The 16,581-nt window shown below is 61.8% G+C and overlaps 6 protein-coding genes across 6 annotated transcripts; 4 read left to right on the top strand and 2 right to left on the bottom strand.

Moving 5' to 3' along the window:
- VTJ83DRAFT_7374 (uncharacterized protein) lies at window positions 1-2,036 on the top strand (the record flags this gene model as incomplete). The annotated part of the gene is made up of 4 exons (XM_071014189.1): window positions 1-47; window positions 244-286; window positions 356-481; window positions 600-2,036. 4 exons carry the CDS (start codon window positions 1-3, stop codon window positions 2,034-2,036), a joined length of 1,653 nt encoding a protein of 550 aa, XP_070863591.1.
- A 1,248-nt stretch (window positions 2,037-3,284) lies between these two features.
- Window positions 3,285-4,210, top strand: VTJ83DRAFT_7373 (uncharacterized protein; the record flags this gene model as incomplete). Its single annotated transcript, XM_071014188.1, has 2 exons — window positions 3,285-3,401; window positions 3,488-4,210. 2 exons carry the CDS (start codon window positions 3,285-3,287, stop codon window positions 4,208-4,210), a joined length of 840 nt encoding a protein of 279 aa, XP_070863590.1.
- A 4,964-nt stretch (window positions 4,211-9,174) lies between these two features.
- Window positions 9,175-10,080, top strand: VTJ83DRAFT_7372 (uncharacterized protein; the record flags this gene model as incomplete). Its single annotated transcript, XM_071014187.1, has 3 exons — window positions 9,175-9,290; window positions 9,437-9,691; window positions 9,783-10,080. 3 exons carry the CDS (start codon window positions 9,175-9,177, stop codon window positions 10,078-10,080), a joined length of 669 nt encoding a protein of 222 aa, XP_070863589.1.
- A 297-nt stretch (window positions 10,081-10,377) lies between these two features.
- VTJ83DRAFT_7371 (uncharacterized protein) lies at window positions 10,378-11,720 on the bottom strand (the record flags this gene model as incomplete). The annotated part of the gene is made up of 2 exons (XM_071014186.1): window positions 10,378-10,593; window positions 10,680-11,720. The coding sequence occupies 2 exons, from the start codon at window positions 11,718-11,720 to the stop codon at window positions 10,378-10,380; spliced, it is 1,257 nt and encodes a 418-aa protein (XP_070863588.1).
- Window positions 11,721-13,096: 1,376 nt separating this feature from the next.
- On the top strand, window positions 13,097-14,155 carry VTJ83DRAFT_7370 (uncharacterized protein; the record flags this gene model as incomplete). Its single annotated transcript, XM_071014185.1, has 3 exons — window positions 13,097-13,138; window positions 13,196-13,294; window positions 13,439-14,155. 3 exons carry the CDS (start codon window positions 13,097-13,099, stop codon window positions 14,153-14,155), a joined length of 858 nt encoding a protein of 285 aa, XP_070863587.1.
- A 292-nt stretch (window positions 14,156-14,447) lies between these two features.
- Window positions 14,448-16,067, bottom strand: VTJ83DRAFT_7369 (uncharacterized protein; the record flags this gene model as incomplete). The annotated part of the gene is made up of 5 exons (XM_071014183.1): window positions 14,448-14,494; window positions 14,585-15,192; window positions 15,290-15,487; window positions 15,549-15,657; window positions 15,713-16,067. The coding sequence occupies 5 exons, from the start codon at window positions 16,065-16,067 to the stop codon at window positions 14,448-14,450; spliced, it is 1,317 nt and encodes a 438-aa protein (XP_070863586.1).
- Window positions 16,068-16,581: the final 514 nt, after the last annotated feature.

Genomic DNA, 16,581 nt, shown 5'->3' with positions numbered 1-16,581 from the left:
ATGAAGCGGTTCACGAGCCTTCGCAAAGACAAGCAGGACAAGCGGAAGTCGGCTGATCTGACAGCGGCCACCACTGCTGCTACTACCGCTGCCGCCGCCGCCGCCGCTCCTGCTCCCGCCGCCGCTCCTGCTGCGGCGCCCGCTCCGCCGCGACGGCCCGGCTCCGGCTGTCACCACGGCCGCCGCGATCCCTCCCATCCCCGAAGAAGCCGCGCCGGTGAGGAACGAGACCGGGTTTACCAGCCTCGCCAGCGACGAGGCCGTCCCGGACCAGGACCCGAGCAGCGTAGGGCGCTCCCCTTGGGGCGTAGAGATGGCGGTGTGAGGTGCGGACCGTGGCTGACGCGTGCCGTAGACCGCCGAGCTTCTCGAGCAGAGGCTGCATGCTTGGAAGCATGCCGTCGAGAACCTCGAGGAGTACGTCGAGGCCGTCGAGAAGATCCACAAGTCTCAGGCGAAGGAGTACGAGAAGGTGTTGAAGGTAAGGCGAAACCCCCCCCTGCCGACCGGACCGCCCCGGACCGCCCCGGACCGCCCCGGACCGCCCCGGAGCGAAACGAGCCCTCCCACCACGCCGCTGACACCTCCCCCCCTCACAGACCATCTCCAAGCCCCTTAAGCATGGGCAGCACTTCGACCAGAGCCTTGGCGGCATCGCCGGCTTCTTTGAGAACATGCGCGTCAACACCCAGGCCCTCATCAACACCAACCTCGAGACCGAGAAGAACATCAAGGGCACCGCCCTGCCCATCCTCGAGCGCCTGCACAAGGAGATCAAGCACAAGGCCAAGGAGATCGCCCACGGCGCCGAGAAGAGCGCCAAGGAGGTGGAAAAGGCCCGCAACACGACGCAGAAGCACATCGAGCTGCTCGGCCAGCACACCGCCTCGTTCGAGTCGGCCGGCGGCAAGATCAGCGCCCAGGAGGACCCCTACGTCGTCTCGCGCGGCGTGCTGCACCGCCTGAGCAAGCAGGTCATCGAGGAGAACAACCACCACAACGACCTCGTCGCCGTGCAGACCAACTTTGAGATCTTTGAGAAGCACATCATCGACGTCCTGCACGAGGCCATGGAGACCTTCACCAGCCTCACGGGCGGCCAGGCCGCCAAGGTCCAGGCCCTGCACGCCGACATGCTGGCCGCCGCCCAGCGCATCCCGCCCGAGTTCGAGTGGGACGCCTTCGTCAAGCGCTCGGCCGCGCTGCTCGCCGACCCCGGCGCCGCCCCGCGCACCGTCGAGGCCATCCAGTTCCCCAACATGGCCCACCCGTCCACCAAGCCCCTCCTCGAGGGCACCCTCGAGCGCAAGTCGCGCAACAAGCTCTCGTTTGGCTACTCGACGGGCTACTACGTCATCACCCCGGCCAAGTTCCTGCACGAGTTCAAGGACGACGACAACGTCCGCCAGGACCCCGTCCCCGAGCTCAGCATCTACCTGCCCGACGCCGTCCTCACCACGCCCAGCGACGGAAAGTTCTCGGTCAAGGGCAAGGACCGCTCCGGCCACTTCAGCAGCAAGCTCGCCGGCACCTCCGAGCTCAACTTCAAGGCCCACTCCCCCGCCGAGGCCCAAAAGTGGTTCGACGTGATCCGCCAGGTCACGGGCGCGGCGGGCCCGTTGGAGACGGCGGCGGCGGCGGCGGCGGCGGCGAGCGAGCCGGTCAGCCCGGTGGCGGCTCCGGCCGTTGTCGCTGCTCCGGCCGCCGCTCCGGCTGCCGTCCCTGCTGCTGCTCCGGCTGCCGCTCCGGCTGCCGTCCCTGCTGCTGCTCCGGCTGCTGCTCCTGCTCCCGCTCCGGCCACCGAGGAGAAGCCTGCCGCCGCCGCCGCCGCCGCCGCCGAGCCGCAGCCTCAGGAGACGGGCGTTGCCCCTGCTGCGGCTCCTGCTACCGAGGCCGCGCCTGCGCCTGCGCCTGCGCCTGCGCCTGCGCCTGCGGACCAGAAGGCCCCCGTGGAGGCCCCTGCGGCGGCCCCGGCGCCGGAGGCTTTGGCCGCGGCGACGGCGGCGTCGGAGAAGGCTGCCGAGGCCAAGGTTTGAGGAAAACACAATGCATCGGTTGTGGTCTTTGGATGAGTTGGCTGGAAACGCTTGGTTTAATGTGTCGCTCAGAATCTTCCCCCCCCTCCCCGTCTCCCTTTAATTATATTCCCCGCGGCGAGACGGATGGGATGCCAGATCTTGGTTGTTCTTGCATTTCAGTCTAGGTTCTTTTACCATGTTTTGAGTGCAGTACTATACCCTGCCCTGGTTAATTTCATTCCGAGCCCTTCTTGGAATGCTTGGTTCCGGTTCCCCGTGCTGGCTTGGTTCATACGTTCCCATGAGGCATGTTTGTGAATGTGGCTGCTCCGGAGGGAGGGCGGGGCCTCGAAACCCAGCTTTGAGCGACAAGAGGTGCGTGATGCGTCGGTTGGCTTGACATCTCGACGACTCGTTGTATGTATAGCACGGCACGGTCGGTACCTAAGCGTCGTCCGGCGGTCTCGGCCTTCACCCTCACTTGCCTCCCTACGGCCCACGGCTCGACGAGAACCGCTTCATCAATGCCGATATCCTCTGCCGAGCTAGGCGGCGGATCTTGGTCAAGACAACAAACTGAACCGTGACCAGAAGCTCGCTATTAACCCGGAACCAACGCTCGAGAAACGGCCCGGGGTCCTTCCAGCAATCTAGGAGCACTTCAACCCGCGGCGCGCCAGAACTAGGTCCGAGGACGACAGGTGCACCATCTAGGGAATACTTGCGACGTTCAATATCCGCAGCTTCTCAGCGTCCCCGGATCTGACCCCTTACTGGAACGCCTATGCTCTTTTCTGCTGCGTTGCGTGACCTCCGGACCGGGAGCATCCGTCTTGGGACGTCCAGGCCCTCGGCATTCGTGCCACGCCATAATTTACCCGGGACGGCAACGGTCATGTCTACCAGGATCTCGGGTGCGCAAAAATTCAGGATCGGGCAAGTCGGTTAAAGTTAATCTACAGAGCGTGTCCCCAAATCCGGGGCGGCTGTAACCGCGCCATTCATGCGTCAACTGCCGGGGCTCGTCATCGAAGACCAAGGAATCACGCCGGCACGTGGGATGGACAACGACGACGACGACGCCGACGACGCCGACGACGCCGACGAGTCGCCGCTGGGAGGAACGAGTACATAAGGCCGGGGGGGGAGAAGAGGGAGGCGGAAGGAATGGCGACCCTCCTCGACCGTCGACGCCCCCCCTCCACGTCAACAGCCAGTCGTCCCCCAGTCTAAGCAAAGGCCAAGCCGAGAACAAGACAACCGACCATGAAGGCCCCGACCCTGACAGCTCTGCTCTCCGCGGCCGCCGCCGTCTCGGCGAGCCCCGTCGTCATCGAGGAGCGCCAAAACTCCGGCGTGGGCACCGGCCCGTTCTCCCCGGCGGTACGTCCTCTCTCGACCCATGCTCGGGCTCGGGTCCTCTCTCGGCGAGATGCGGCAACGTCAGCTAACCTCCCCGTCCTGCTCAGGGTTACTACACCACCGGCGCCCTCCCGCGCCACACCATCTACGCGCCGCGCAACATCCCCTACGGCGCCAAGCTCCCCGTCCTGCTGTGGGGCAACGGCGGCTGCTCGGCCGACGGCACGGGCCAGGCCCCGTTCCTCACCCAGATCGCCTCGCACGGCGTGCTGGTCATCGCGCAGGGCACCCCGCGCGGCGGCGGCAGCACGACGGCGCAGCAGATGACGGACGCCCTCAACCACATCTACTACAACGCCGGCCGGCAGGGGTCCGGGTTCGAGCAGGTCGACGCCTCGCGCATCCTGGCGGCCGGCTGGTCGTGCGGCGGCCTCGAGGCGTACGCGCAGATCTGGGACAACCGCGTCGCCGCCGTGGGCATCTGGAACTCGGGCCTCCTCGACAACCACACGGCCGCGCGGGAGTTCCGCAAGCCCGTCTTCTTCTTCATGGGCGGCCCGTCCGACATCGCCTACGGCAACGGCGAGCGCGACTACAACAACATGGCCTGGGGGGTGCCCAAGTGGAAGGGCAACCTCAACGTCGGCCACGGCGGCACCTACACCGAGTACAACGGCGGCAAGTACGGCGTGGCCGGCGCCCGCTGGGTCGAGTGGCTGCTCCGCGGCAACCAGCAGTCGGCGACCTTCTTCACGGGCGACGGCGCGCAGAGGGACGGCTGGCAGGTGGTGAGGCAGGATCTCGAAAAGATTTCCGCGACGCCCATCTGAGAAAGGGGGAAAGGATGGCCCATCCGAGAACGGGGGAAAGGGTAGCATGGGGGCAGCAGGCCGGCCTGGCTTTGGCTTGTCCTTGGTTTCAAAGCGTGCTTTGGGTCGCTTGCATCGCGCGAGAGGCACGCTTTCTTCCTGTACCGGGCGCGGAGCTTGGGGTTAGAAGTAAGGGGGGGGGGGGTGCGTATATCAGGCTCAGAACCTAAGCGAACTTCCGCTTTCCATCCCGGCCTGTTTGGCTGCGTGTGCTGCGTAAGGCGTTCCCGGCCCCTTTCCCCCCGGGGGACAACAGCTACCGTAGGTCAGGGGCCTTGAATATTGGTGGCGTCAACATCAAAAGAACCTACCGCAGCCTCTATATACCACATATGTGTGTGACATTGCATCCATCACCTATTACCGTGTCAAACAATCCGCGGGAGAAGGCGTTGCGTAACACCGCCGGCCGCCGTGGAGCATCCCAGGGGCGCGAAGCGCGGGAGCAGGGCGTCCACGTCAGGTCATCCTCCCCGGTGCAGCGCCTGGGAGACGCACAAGGGCTCACCGGTCATCGAAGTGTCAGACGTCGACGAGGCCGGTGAAATGGCATCTAGGGATACGGCGGCAGGGCAAGGCATCTCTGCCTGCTGTACGTTCTAGCCGTGTATATGGTCATGAGCGGGAAGGAGGATGAAAGAAAACAACAAAAAAGGACTGGTGGGATTTGTTGGGTCTCGCAACGCATTCCTAGGAGCATCGAAGCTGCTGGCGTGCTCACCTATCTGGGACACCTCTCTCCTCGTCCCCGGCGCATCAAGACCGCGGCGGATCCAAAAGAAACAACCTTGGATCGTAGCGAACCTCGACATACCTTCGGTTGACCAGGCAACTCGCCACCTTGTACCTCTGATGCCCGCAATGGCAAGCCCTCACGCGACATGCGTGAACTGCCTACCCCTGAGCCACCTGTCCCCCATCCAGGACGCCCACCAGCTCATGCCCTTGTCTGCGGTCACCTCACCCTCCCGTCCGCGGGTTTTCCGCCGCTCAATGGAGGAGGAAGCGCATATAGTACACCTCGAGGGTCACAACGCCATCGGGAAGGAGGACGCCTCGAAGTGCACGACCCGGTGGATGAGCCCCCTTATTCCTACACCGGCCCCCCCCGTCGGCCGGCCCATAGATGCCGCGCCGCGGGTCAAGCTCCCGAACGGCGCTTTTTTTTTTTTTTTTTTTTTTTTTGTTTTTACCCTGGACGAACAGCTGTGCCACCTCCCCCCCTCCAAATAGCCCAAATGACACCTCTTCTTGAACGGCGGCTGGGCAGGAACGTGCGCACTTCAAGTTGCACACGATAGCTGGAGAGCAGCAAGCCGCCAGCCCCCGCCATCCCGTGGAGGGGTACGGTTTCCGGCCCAAAGTGCCTGCGACCCAGAAGTGTCTGACGCGACATGGTCCTTATGGTCCTTTTGGCTTTGGCATGGCCAGCCTCGGTCCCGGGACCTAGGTAGCAAAGGAAGTAGGACGCCTGTCAGCAGGGCTCTGGCAACCCGGGTGACATGCCATCTGCACACCTCCTGATCCCCCCCCCCCCCCCCCCCCCAAAAAAAAAAAAAGAAAAAAGAAAAAAAACCAGGCGACGGTGCTGTCACGAGACATACACCGTAGGAAGAAATCCCGAGCTCTGCTTTCCTCACGCTCAGGTCCTTCCTTTTACCCCAAGCGGCGTACGAGGGCGTGTGTGCGCTCTTACCAGCACGGCTAGCTAGGGGCCGTAGGGAAGGGGGGCGGGGAATTGGGCTGCTGTCATGGAGGACGTTGTGGCACGGTCTCGTCGAGGCGTAAGATTCCCGTCGGCGTTGCCGATGTTGCACGGGGTTCGTAGACCTCCCTGGGACCAGCGATCCCGAGGTCCCGACGTCGACGTAGAGATATGTAGAGCCATGTGCCTACTATACACAGTACAGACAGGTGTGGGATTTCCGCGTTACGGGTGCCAGGGTTGTCCCCCTAGATCTCGATGCAGGCTCCCGCACGGCGCCTGCATGGGCCCAAAACAGCTCGGCAGCTCGGGGTTGAGCAGGGCAGCTTTGCAGAATCACGGCCTCGGGCGTGTTAATGCTAGCTAGCTAGCTAGGTACCGGGAGCCAGACAGCCTGCAGGCCGTTCAAGACGATTTGCCCCGCGAGCTAATCATAGATTAGGTGTTACCCTCCAACCCCCCACCCCCCCCCCCCCCATCCTCGTCATTCTCTTTATCACACCGGTCGTCCTCGCAATGGGAAACCATGGATAAGGTTATCATCCCCCATTCCTGTGAACCTCGGGAGGTACAAGCGGGCGGACAAGCCGGCAAGCCAGAAGGCCAGCAAGCCAGCAAGCCAGCCAACAAACAAGCGATTGCGTGATATCGTCAAACCCAGCCCCTCCCCCCTCCCCCCTCCTCCTCCTCCTCCTCCCCCCTTCGGCCGGCACGCTCACTTGACAACGCATACCATCCATCAGCACGAGCAGAGCCTCGAGGAGGAGCCGTAGGCCCATACGGTCCTCCTGACGTCTGGGTTACGTGTCTGGCATTCCGGGCGGTCTCGGGCGTAGCTCCGAGGGTGGGCGGGCGTGGGGTTGGTACGCACGCCAGGCGGGAGAAAGGGGGGGGGGGTGGGGGAGGAGCTACGTGCCGAACGAACGGGCGCGGTGGTTTGTCTGAAGATGCATTGGACCGGGCTGGGGGTCCGTCTGGCCGCGAACCACCAGACAAGACAGACGCAGGACGTAGCAACCGTCTGCTTTGCGGCGTGCGCTCTGTCCGCGTAGGGGGTGCTTTCAAGACAAGGCAGCTAGGGAGCTATAGCTAGTTCCTCGAGGGAAGGGTAACGGCCCTTCGGGGCATGGGTACCTAGATATCTATCGAGGATGGACCGTTGCTGCAGCAGGCAGATCTGGGCGAGCGGCATAGGCAGCGAAGTAACTAAGTAGGGAGGTCGTGTAATCCCCGAAGCCGTCGCCAACATCAACATCAACATAGGGAATGAGGTCTCCACGAATCATGCCTCCTTCTCCCGCTTTCCCCCCCTCACCCTCTCCAGCCTGAGACATGCTCCCTACATCTTCGGCATTGACGCCAACAGCTGGTAGCTGTTAGCTGTTAGCTGCAAGCTGCAAAGCTGCATCCTTCCCTCCCTCCCCCCCCCCCTCTCCCTCCACGTACTGCTCCCACCTACCCAACATCACAAAACGCCCAAAGGCCTCCAAGCCTCCAACTCGGCTGCGGATGGGGTAGACCGCACGCAAGATATCTGGGGCAGCAGCAACGAGAGCTAGCCAGCCTCCCCGGCCATCCGTTCCCCCGCACCGCAGACTGCATGTATGTATGGAAGAGCCAATCCCGCCGTCAGGCGTCTGTACCCGAAACCCTAGACTGAAATGGGGGCTTCTGACCCTTCCCTCCCTCCCTCCTCCCCCAGATTCTATCGTTTCCGAGGCTGTCTAGCCGTCCAGCATCTTCCCCCCCCCCCCCTTCTTCCTCCCCAATGGAAACCTCGGGAGCCTCGTTTCTCCATGCAGGCGGGGCGCGCTGGACGTACACCACGTGTCAGGCCTCAAGACCAGAGCGCCCGGATGACCTGGAGACGGGACGTCTGTGTGTATGTGTGTATGTGTATGTACGTGTGTATGTACATGTGTGTGTGTGTGTGTGTGTGTGTGTGTGTGTGTGTGTGTAGAGACTCTGTGTATGTGTGTGTGTGTGTGTGTGTGTGTGTGTGTGTGTGTGTGTGTGTGTGCGTGTGTGTGTGTGCGTGCGCGGGCGTGATCGCGGGCGTGCGGAGTAGGTCCTGGCCTTTCTCGGCCGCCGGGCTCTGGAGTTGGGGATTGGAGAAGGAGAGGTGGTGTGCCAGAGCTTTGCGAGAGAGTGTGAGGGGTCCTGATTGGACTGGTATGGTCATGGAGGGTGGGAGCTGGCTGTGGATGGACGGCGACGGATCGTGGAGGTTCGGTGGGGGGGGGGGGGGAGGGGGAAGGGGGGTGGACGTGTGTCAGCGACTTTGAGCGGGGGGAGTGCGGTTTGGTTGTTTGGTTGGGAGGAGGAGAAGAAACTGTAGGTAGCCGTCCATCCGTCCGAGTTGTCTTTGTGGTGTGGGATGATAAATACCTTTGGGTTGACGCCCTGTTTCATACAGCCTTGCCTCGCCTTGGCCGCCTCGGGAACGGCTGATGTTGGCATGGTCAAAGAAGGCCATGCGAGGCTTTGGGTTTTCTGTCGCTACCGGCGCGAGAAAAAAAGAGAGACCCATGTGTAACTGGCTTGTCCTCGCCAACCTCAGCAGCATCTCTCTTCCTCTCTCTCTCTCTCTCTCTCTCTCTCTCTCTCGCTTGGGGTACCCGGGCCGCCGTGCACGGCAGAAGAGCCACGGGTATCACATAGGGTATTCCAAGCAAGCATCGCGCCTGAGGGTGCAAAGGGGTACGTACCCATCCCATCGTCCACCCCCTCGGGGCCTCTCTGCGCTCGAGCGGTTTGCTTTTTCCTCCCCTCGGGTGGATCTATCATTCCACCTGCTGCTTGATTGGCAGCCTTCCTCTCGGCTTCGAGGCAAACCAACGCAGAGAGCAGAGCCGGCCCGTTGCCCGGCCCGTAGTGGTTTGAGGCGGCCTCGAGGCTTGACATCGCGCCGTCCACGTATAACACACCTCCTCACGGCCTGCTTCCGTTGAGGAATCGTTTATATCACACGCGAGCCCAACCCGATGATGCTTTCCCCTCCTTGGTGTCCCTGGGTATTGCTGCGATGACCAGGCCGTCTACTTGCCTTCTCATCCTCCAGCATCCTCCACTGCCCCCCAGCGGCCCCTGAGCTTGTTCTTGATCGTTTCCCATCCCTCTTCCAAGCATCCAGACCGGCTTGCAGTGCTCCAGCTTCGCACTTCAGGCGCCGTCGTACGCTCCCTTCCAAGCGCAACCACCAACCTCTCGTCCGCACGCCATGACGAAACAATGGGACAAGTACCGAGAGATCATCGTGGCCGAGTACAAACACAACAACAAGCCGCTCCGTGAGGTCCAGCGGGTAATGCTTCAAAGATATGGCTTCAGAGCCTCGTACGTGTGAGCTCGCTTCCTGCGTTCGCCGTACGCAGGAAGAAATCTACCTTCGGCCCCCCGCCCCCCCCCTTCTCCTCCCGGCGCGCGCGCGCGCGCGCAATGCTCCATCCTTATCTAACGCCTCCCTTGCCCCCTCGAACCAGAACTCGAGCCTACCGCTCCCGCTTCGACCGCTGGGGCATCCACAAGTACTCGCGCCGCCGGCGCCTGAGCGAAATGAGCCTGCGGCGGCACTCGCCGCAGGATAGCCCGAGCCCGGACTCGGAAGAGCACGAGCACTACAGCCCCGCGGGCGGCGGGGCGAGCAGCACCATACCGGTCCTGGCCGCGCCGGGCGGCATGCTGACCCCGCCGATGAGCCTCGGGACACCATCGGTGAGCAGCGGTTACTCGAGGAGGTATGCCGCGCGCCCCCCGCCCCCTTTCTCCGCCGCTCGGGAGCTGTCGTTGCGGGGGTCGTGAGCTAACGAGAGCTGCCTTGCGGCCCAGCTCCATCTCCCTGGTCAAGACGGAATTCCCCTACTCGCCGCCTACGCCGTCGCCCAGCCCCGTCGTCGGACATGATGTCGGCTATCCCCTGAGCCACCATTTCGGAGGCGGCGCGTACCAGTCGTACAGCCAGGGGTGCTACTCGTCTGGCCCGGTGGCTGGGTATCGGCAAGCGCACCTTCGCGATATGGCAGCCTCCCCGACCGGGTCGGACACGGGACACGAAGCATTGTCCTCCGTGCATGGAGTTCACGCCAGCTATGGCTATCCGCCTGGCCTTGGGTTTCCCATGAGCTAAGTCTCGTGATGGCGTTGGCATCGAAGCTGTTGCTGCCGGAGCGGTGTACGTTTAGGGGTGCGAGGGTGGGTTTTCATCAAGTCGCTGCTCCTGGGGCCATGGAGAACGGGCCGGGGTGATGTCGTGCGATGGGCCTCTCCTCGCCGGGACCAGGGCACTGGGTCATTATTACACAAAACACGGCGGATGCCAGTATGTGGGCTGCCACGTGCGGCGTCTGTACAGCGGGAGGATGCACCGGCGGGCGATGGCGCGACTGGAGCGAGGGCACGACATACATATACGTTTTTCTTGTCATCAGTCGTCTTCTGGGTCAATTTCCTCCATCCTTTGTCGCGCTCGATCTTTTTCCTTCTTGATGTGGGTCGCTCTTCCGATGACCAAGCTAGGTTCGTCATCATCTTCGGGGTCAATATCCGAGGTGTTGTCGATGGCGCGGTTCGCTGCCTCCTCTGCCCGCTTGATTTTCCGGAGCATGACCTCGTCGAGGTAGAAGTCTCTGATGCGAACGTCCTGCGGCGCGTCAGCATCTCCTGCGATCTGCCGATGAGGAGCCCGGAAATCGGCCATAGATGGAAATGTGCAAAAGAGAGATGTACCTTGGAGCAGACGGGGCATCGTCCCGTGCCCCCGCTGCTTCGGAGAAACTCCAAGATGGCCGACTTCTCAAAGGTATGCTTGCACCGGTGGTTGCTGTACGGTTCCTTCATGACCTGCAGCGACAGCGGGCATTTCAGGTCGATAATCTCCCGCTCGACCACCAAATCGTCGTCGTCGTTGGCCACGACGCTCTTGTTGGGCCTGCCCAGCTCGTCGAACCAGGTGGTCGCATCGGGCAGCGGGATGTTGTCATCGGCGTGCACGGCGTCGTGCCAGATCTGCTTGAACTTGATGTAGTCGTTGTGGAGCGCGTACCGCTCGTACGCGCCGAGAGCCTCGTACTCGTCAGCCTTTGCCTTGCGGGAGGCCTCGAGGAGTTCCTTGATGCTGGCGACGGGCGGGGCTTCTCCCTCGTCGGCCGCGTCCGCGCCCGCTTCGGCACCATCCTCGTCTTCCTCATCCCCGCCCGCCCTACGCCGTGCCTCTCTTGTCCTCTTCCTTGCTGCTCGTTCTGCTCTCTCTCCTTGCTGTGCCCCCGGCCGCCGATGGAGACCGCTCCACACCTTCTCCAGCACGGCCGGATGATCCTCCAGCTCGGCGCGGCAGTCAATGACGAAGCGCAGGGCCTTCTCGGAGGCGTCGGTAAGTTCGTTGATGGTGGCCTCCAGCTCGGCGATGTATTGCTGGAGGGAGAGCTCGTCCTCGTCCGGCTCTTGGACACCCCGCTCCTGGCGCCTCTCCGCCATGCTCGCCAAAGACTGCTTCCTGGCACGGAGCGTGTCGTTGATGGCGCCGACCAGGGTGCAGAGGTACTCGGTGGACCTGCCAAGGTGCTTGTTGTACTGGCGCCGCGAGCCGTCGGGGTTGCTGTTGCTGCACATGGCTTTGATCGCATCCACCGTCTTTTCGTCCATGGGAAACGAGGGGGGCTCGTACGGCGGCAGCTCGAGCGGGACATCATCGTCGTCGGCCGGCTCACCGGGCCTGGGGCGTCCAGCGGACGCCTCGGGGCGGCGGACGCGTTGGAGAAGGCGAGGCATGGCGGCCTGACCAGGGGAGATGATAATTCTCGATCACCTTGCCATGGGAATCCAGAGGTGCGGATCGGCGATTTGTCACCCCTGTGGGTTGGATGAAGAAAGATGGTTGATGACCATTCCCTCGATGGTGGTGGGGGGGGGGAAATACACACAGTGCACAGTACATACACAGTACACAGTAGACAGAGAGACGCGTTTCCGTGTTTCCGTGGAGAGATGGACCCAACGCGGTTTAGCGTCAGTTGAAGCGTGGGCGCTTGGCGGGACCCACCTCGGTGGATAACGTGGATCTCCCTTCCGGCGCCGCGGCGCCGGGCATGGATCTGACCGGGATCGATCTTGGTCAACATCAACAATCCCCACCCCCTGGCGGCCCCGTGCCACAGATTCATGGCGTCTCTCTTCGCTCCGACGGCTTGGACGGCCCATCGGTACAACCTTTGACGCCGGATGGATGTTGCTAGGTTGGCGTTAGAGACGTTGCGCATCTCGCAGGAAAACCGGACCCAAAGACCCTTTCCCATGCTTCCCATGTACATATGTACTAGTACTACAAGTACGCAGTAGCATCGTGGGTCCTGTCTGATCGGAATCCAGGGTCCCGTCGGGTCCCCGATCTACTTCGCTCTCCTTCCCCCTTGCGATCGGGGTTTTGGCAACCACCCCACACGAGTCCTTCGCCCCCGTGTCCTTGGTCCCAAGCAAGTTCTCGGCTTGGCCCTGACGGTATTGGCGGGAATGATCGGAAAGACGACGCAAGACAAATAGATTGCTACGCTTCGCAGCAGGGCAGCTTTCTTGGACAGGCGCCTCGTCCTTGGCTCCGATCCTGGCCGCTGCAAGACGGCACTGGGGATCGAGATGAGCACCACGGCCGGACGTGGCAGGGCATCGCTCATGCCCTGCTATCTCTTGGCGGCCGGAGCCAGCCCCGACTTACTGACCGGCTGGTCTGACTGGAATGGACCTGGCCACGCCGCACCGATCCAGTCCGACGCAATGCCCAAGGCCTCATGTGGGGCCCGGATGGGCCCGGATGGGCTGCAGAGAACCGATCCGTTGGAGGGGGAGCTCGCCTCCAGGATCTCGCAATCGAACTGTCCCGGCGGAAAGAAACCAGTTGCCACGCGCGTGCTGGATGAAGCCTCGATGCTCTGTGATGAAACATAAGGCACGCCCGTTCCAGAGCCCGGGGGGCACAGGGGCTCCAGGGCTCAAAGATCCAATGTCCATCTCTACTACCCGCTCATCTTATCGTCGAGATCTTCTGTGAACGACAGCCTCGGGGCATCCTCACCGTCCTGGGTACATCCGCTTTTCCTTCCAGCAGCTTCGTCTCTCCAGCGGCAGAAAGGACTCGCCGCGCGCGTTGCACCATGGCGCTCCAGCTCAACCCCTGGGAAGAGCAGGCCATCCTGGTGAGGCTCTCGACGGTTCTGCTTCTCCTCCCTCCGTGTCCTGCTGACAACGACCAGCACCAAAGAACAGGACGCTCCCCGCCTTCAAGTTGCTTCGACAATCTAATCTATCCTGGACTGTACTCCTCAAGCGGGCTGGATGTCCTCTCCATACTGGTCAGCGCGCTTCCTGGGTTGTCTGCCTCCGCCTCCGTCTTCACGACTTGGCCCGTGCCTGAAACCCATCCCCGCCCCCGCTCCTAAGCCTGCCCGGCACGGCTTGAAGACAATCGACTTGTGCTGACCCACGCGAACCTCCAGGCGGCTGTCTACACCCGTCCGAATCCCACCATATTCCTCGGGGCCGTGGATTCCTCGTGCGCCATGATCATCACCGACTTGACCCTGCCGGACCAGCCCATCGTCTACGTCTCGCATGGCTTCACGGCTCTGACCGGATACACGGCTTGCCAGGTGCTAGGCCGGAACTGCCGCTTTCTACAAAAGCCGCCGCCACCGCGCCCTCTGCCCCGTGCTCTGCGAGCTCAGCCTTCCCCTTTCTCGCTCGCCGCCGCCCAGCCCTCTCCATCCTCCAGGATAAGCCTTGACCGATGGGAGCCGGACGGCGATGACTACGGTTTGCCTGATCCTCGCGCGAGAGGACCATTTCCGCCGTCCCAAGCACCCGATGGCGGAGAGCGGGACCGGGATCGACAGCCGTGGCAACCACAGCAACACCAGCGCCAGCGTGAACCAGCACCCGGGTCAAAATGCAGCCCCGCCCCTCACTGCTGCGCCAGCTCGGATCCTGTTTACCGCATGCGCCTTGCCGTGCAAACCCGCACCGAAATCCAACTCGAGGTGGTCAATTTCAAGCGCTCGGGCGAGCCCTTTGTCAACTTGCTGAGCATCGTACCGGTGTGGGTACCATCAGCGTTGGACATGAGGAACGGGTGGGCAGCAGGGTACAAAAAGGAGCACAACTTTGCTGTTGGCTTCTTGTGTGATGCTTCGTCGCTCGAATCGGAGGAGAATTAGCTCGAGCAAGGAAAAGAGAGAAAAAAAAAAAAAAAAAAAAAACAACAGAGATAAAGGGGACTGGCTGCTTCTTTTGCTGCTGGTGTTTCATCTTAGATACCTTACTCATTTCTTGACAGGATATACAGAAGATACCTTGGGTTATTTTTTTAAGCTACGAATCATTTCTACCATGCGCCGTGCGTCTTCTATGCCATGTACCTCGAAAATGCGCCCGCAGGCAGACCTATCCTCTCTCGTGCCGCCCAAGCCCCCGCGGCTGATGGACTTCCCATCGTTTGGCCTGAATCCTTTATGCCGGGCGAAACGTCGAGCCTATTGGACCGAACCTGATGTTGGCTAGTTCCCAGGACAACGCGTCAGCCGGGTTTTCCAACGGCCATGCTCCAAGGACCTCTCCCCTCGTTGACGCCACCGGAGGGTACTCACAAAAGATTACGTAGTTGTTGTTTGCCTGCCGAGTTCCCTCCGGCTCAATCTCGCTCGGCACACCGGTCGTCACATCACACTCGCTCCCTGGCGGGTCGGTGGCGAAGGATGTGTCTGGCCATAGCACATTGGGCCGGTAATCATCCCATAGCGCCATGGCCAAGACCATCGGTTGGGAGATGGCCCTACCCAGCCGCGCCATGCCATCGTTTTCCACAAAGGCGTCGCCGTTTCCGGCTGGGCGGCAGAGAGAGCCCGTGAAGCCGCTGCCGGCAGCGCTGGCCTTGTTGCTGCTGGAACCGTTGGAGCCGCCTGCGATATCGACATTGGGAATCACCCGGCCGTTCTGAACATAAAACCGACGTATCTCCGCCAGCCCGCCGTCGGTACCCTTGACAAACTGTGTCACCACCGTCAGCCGGCGCGTCGAATCGACAGCGTACCGCGCCCCTGGCCCGTAGAAGCCGCGATGACCGAGCCGGAAAGGGTCGAAGCTGCAGGCTTCGGGGCCGCAGGCTTCTGAGCATTCTTTACCGCCTTTGCACCGGCGCTGGCCGGCGATTTCGCAAGGGTGGGCGGTGAAGCCGGTCGAGACGGCGTTGGCTTGCCTATTTTGTTGTTAAAGAGAGAGAAACAGAGAGTCAGGACTTCGTTCGCTTGGCAGTTCTCATGTCCTGAACGAGGGGGAGAAGACCAAGGACGGACCAGACGTCTACTTCGGAGCAGCACGAGCCATACTCGTTCCCAACGTTGGCCTCGCCGTTGAGAAACCGAACCTCTCGCGGACACTGGGCGTCGCAGTACCCCGTACCATACTTCGCTCCGGCCTTGTTTCCGGGGTGTCTTGCCATGCCCCCGTCTTCGTCCATGGACACAAAGTAGATGGCGCCGTTCATCCCACACCTGCCGGTCCGTTAGCCGGGTTGGGCCGGTTTGTTCGCTCTTGTTCCGCCCCTTGACGTACCCGAGCCCGGAGGTATCGACATCGAAGGCGAATTCGTTGCCCAGCAGCGTGAACATCTGGTACTTGGTTGGGCTAGCCATCAAGTACAGACGGGACCCCATGTTTACGTCTTTGCCTGTCAACCAGATCCTTCCGAACCCGAGGCTGTCGGAATGGAAACGTACCATCATCGTCCCCGTTTGTGAACCCGAGCATCAGCGAGCTCCCGCACGTCGAGACCCCGAACCTGCCGGCATAGTCGGCGCCGCCAAGGGAGCAGCGGTCCGCGCAGCTCTGGCCATTACGGCAGACATGTCTATTCCAACCATTGCCCGTGTGGCAATCGTCGTAGGAATGCTTATCATAGGCCCAGCGCCAGTCCGCGTCAACGGTGACCTCTCCCTGGATGTTGATGCAAGCACCGCTGGCAAGACACTCCTGCCAGAACAGTTTGGGATGTCTCTCGGTCGTCACGGTTCCTGCTTGTTGAGACGTGGCCAGGCCGAGGAGGTTGGTGAGGGTGAGGATGGAGAGAAGCATTGGAAAGGGCAGGGCATTGGTGATTTTAGCAGAGGTTGATGAAATGGGATATCATGAGTGTCTCTCGCCTGGGAAAGAAGAAAGAAACTGCTCCCAAGACCCGGTCGTCAGCTCGAGGTGCTCCCCCAACCTCCATACAAAGTGTTGAAGGCCTCTTGAGAGGGAAACGAAAACCAAGAATAGAACCGACTGGTTCATGCGCCAGTATAATGAGGATTCCAGGAAGGACGAGAAAACAACCAAATAGGAACAGAGATCAGAAGGGGGGGAGGGAGGGGGGGAAATGTCCCTTCAGTGACCACCAACCCACAGATCTGGCGCTCTATGTATGAGCCGTGCCGTCATCATACAGACCCCCCAACGTGGGATGCTGTGAATGCAAGAGGTAATACATATATCCGACGACAGCCCACGCACTTGTAAATCCAGGGGTCACCAAGGGAAGCTCGGGCCTACTAAGAACGGATATCCCTCCGCGGTTTGGTGGAGCTCAACCTTTGAACCAACCATCACC

The sequence above is a fragment of the Remersonia thermophila genome, chromosome 7, assembly GCF_042764415.1.
Source record: "Remersonia thermophila strain ATCC 22073 chromosome 7, whole genome shotgun sequence".
In the NCBI taxonomy this organism is placed as follows: Eukaryota; Fungi; Ascomycota; class Sordariomycetes; order Sordariales; family Chaetomiaceae; genus Remersonia; species Remersonia thermophila.
Note: the sequence above shows the minus strand (reverse complement) of the source record. Positions and strands in the feature narration are given on the sequence as shown.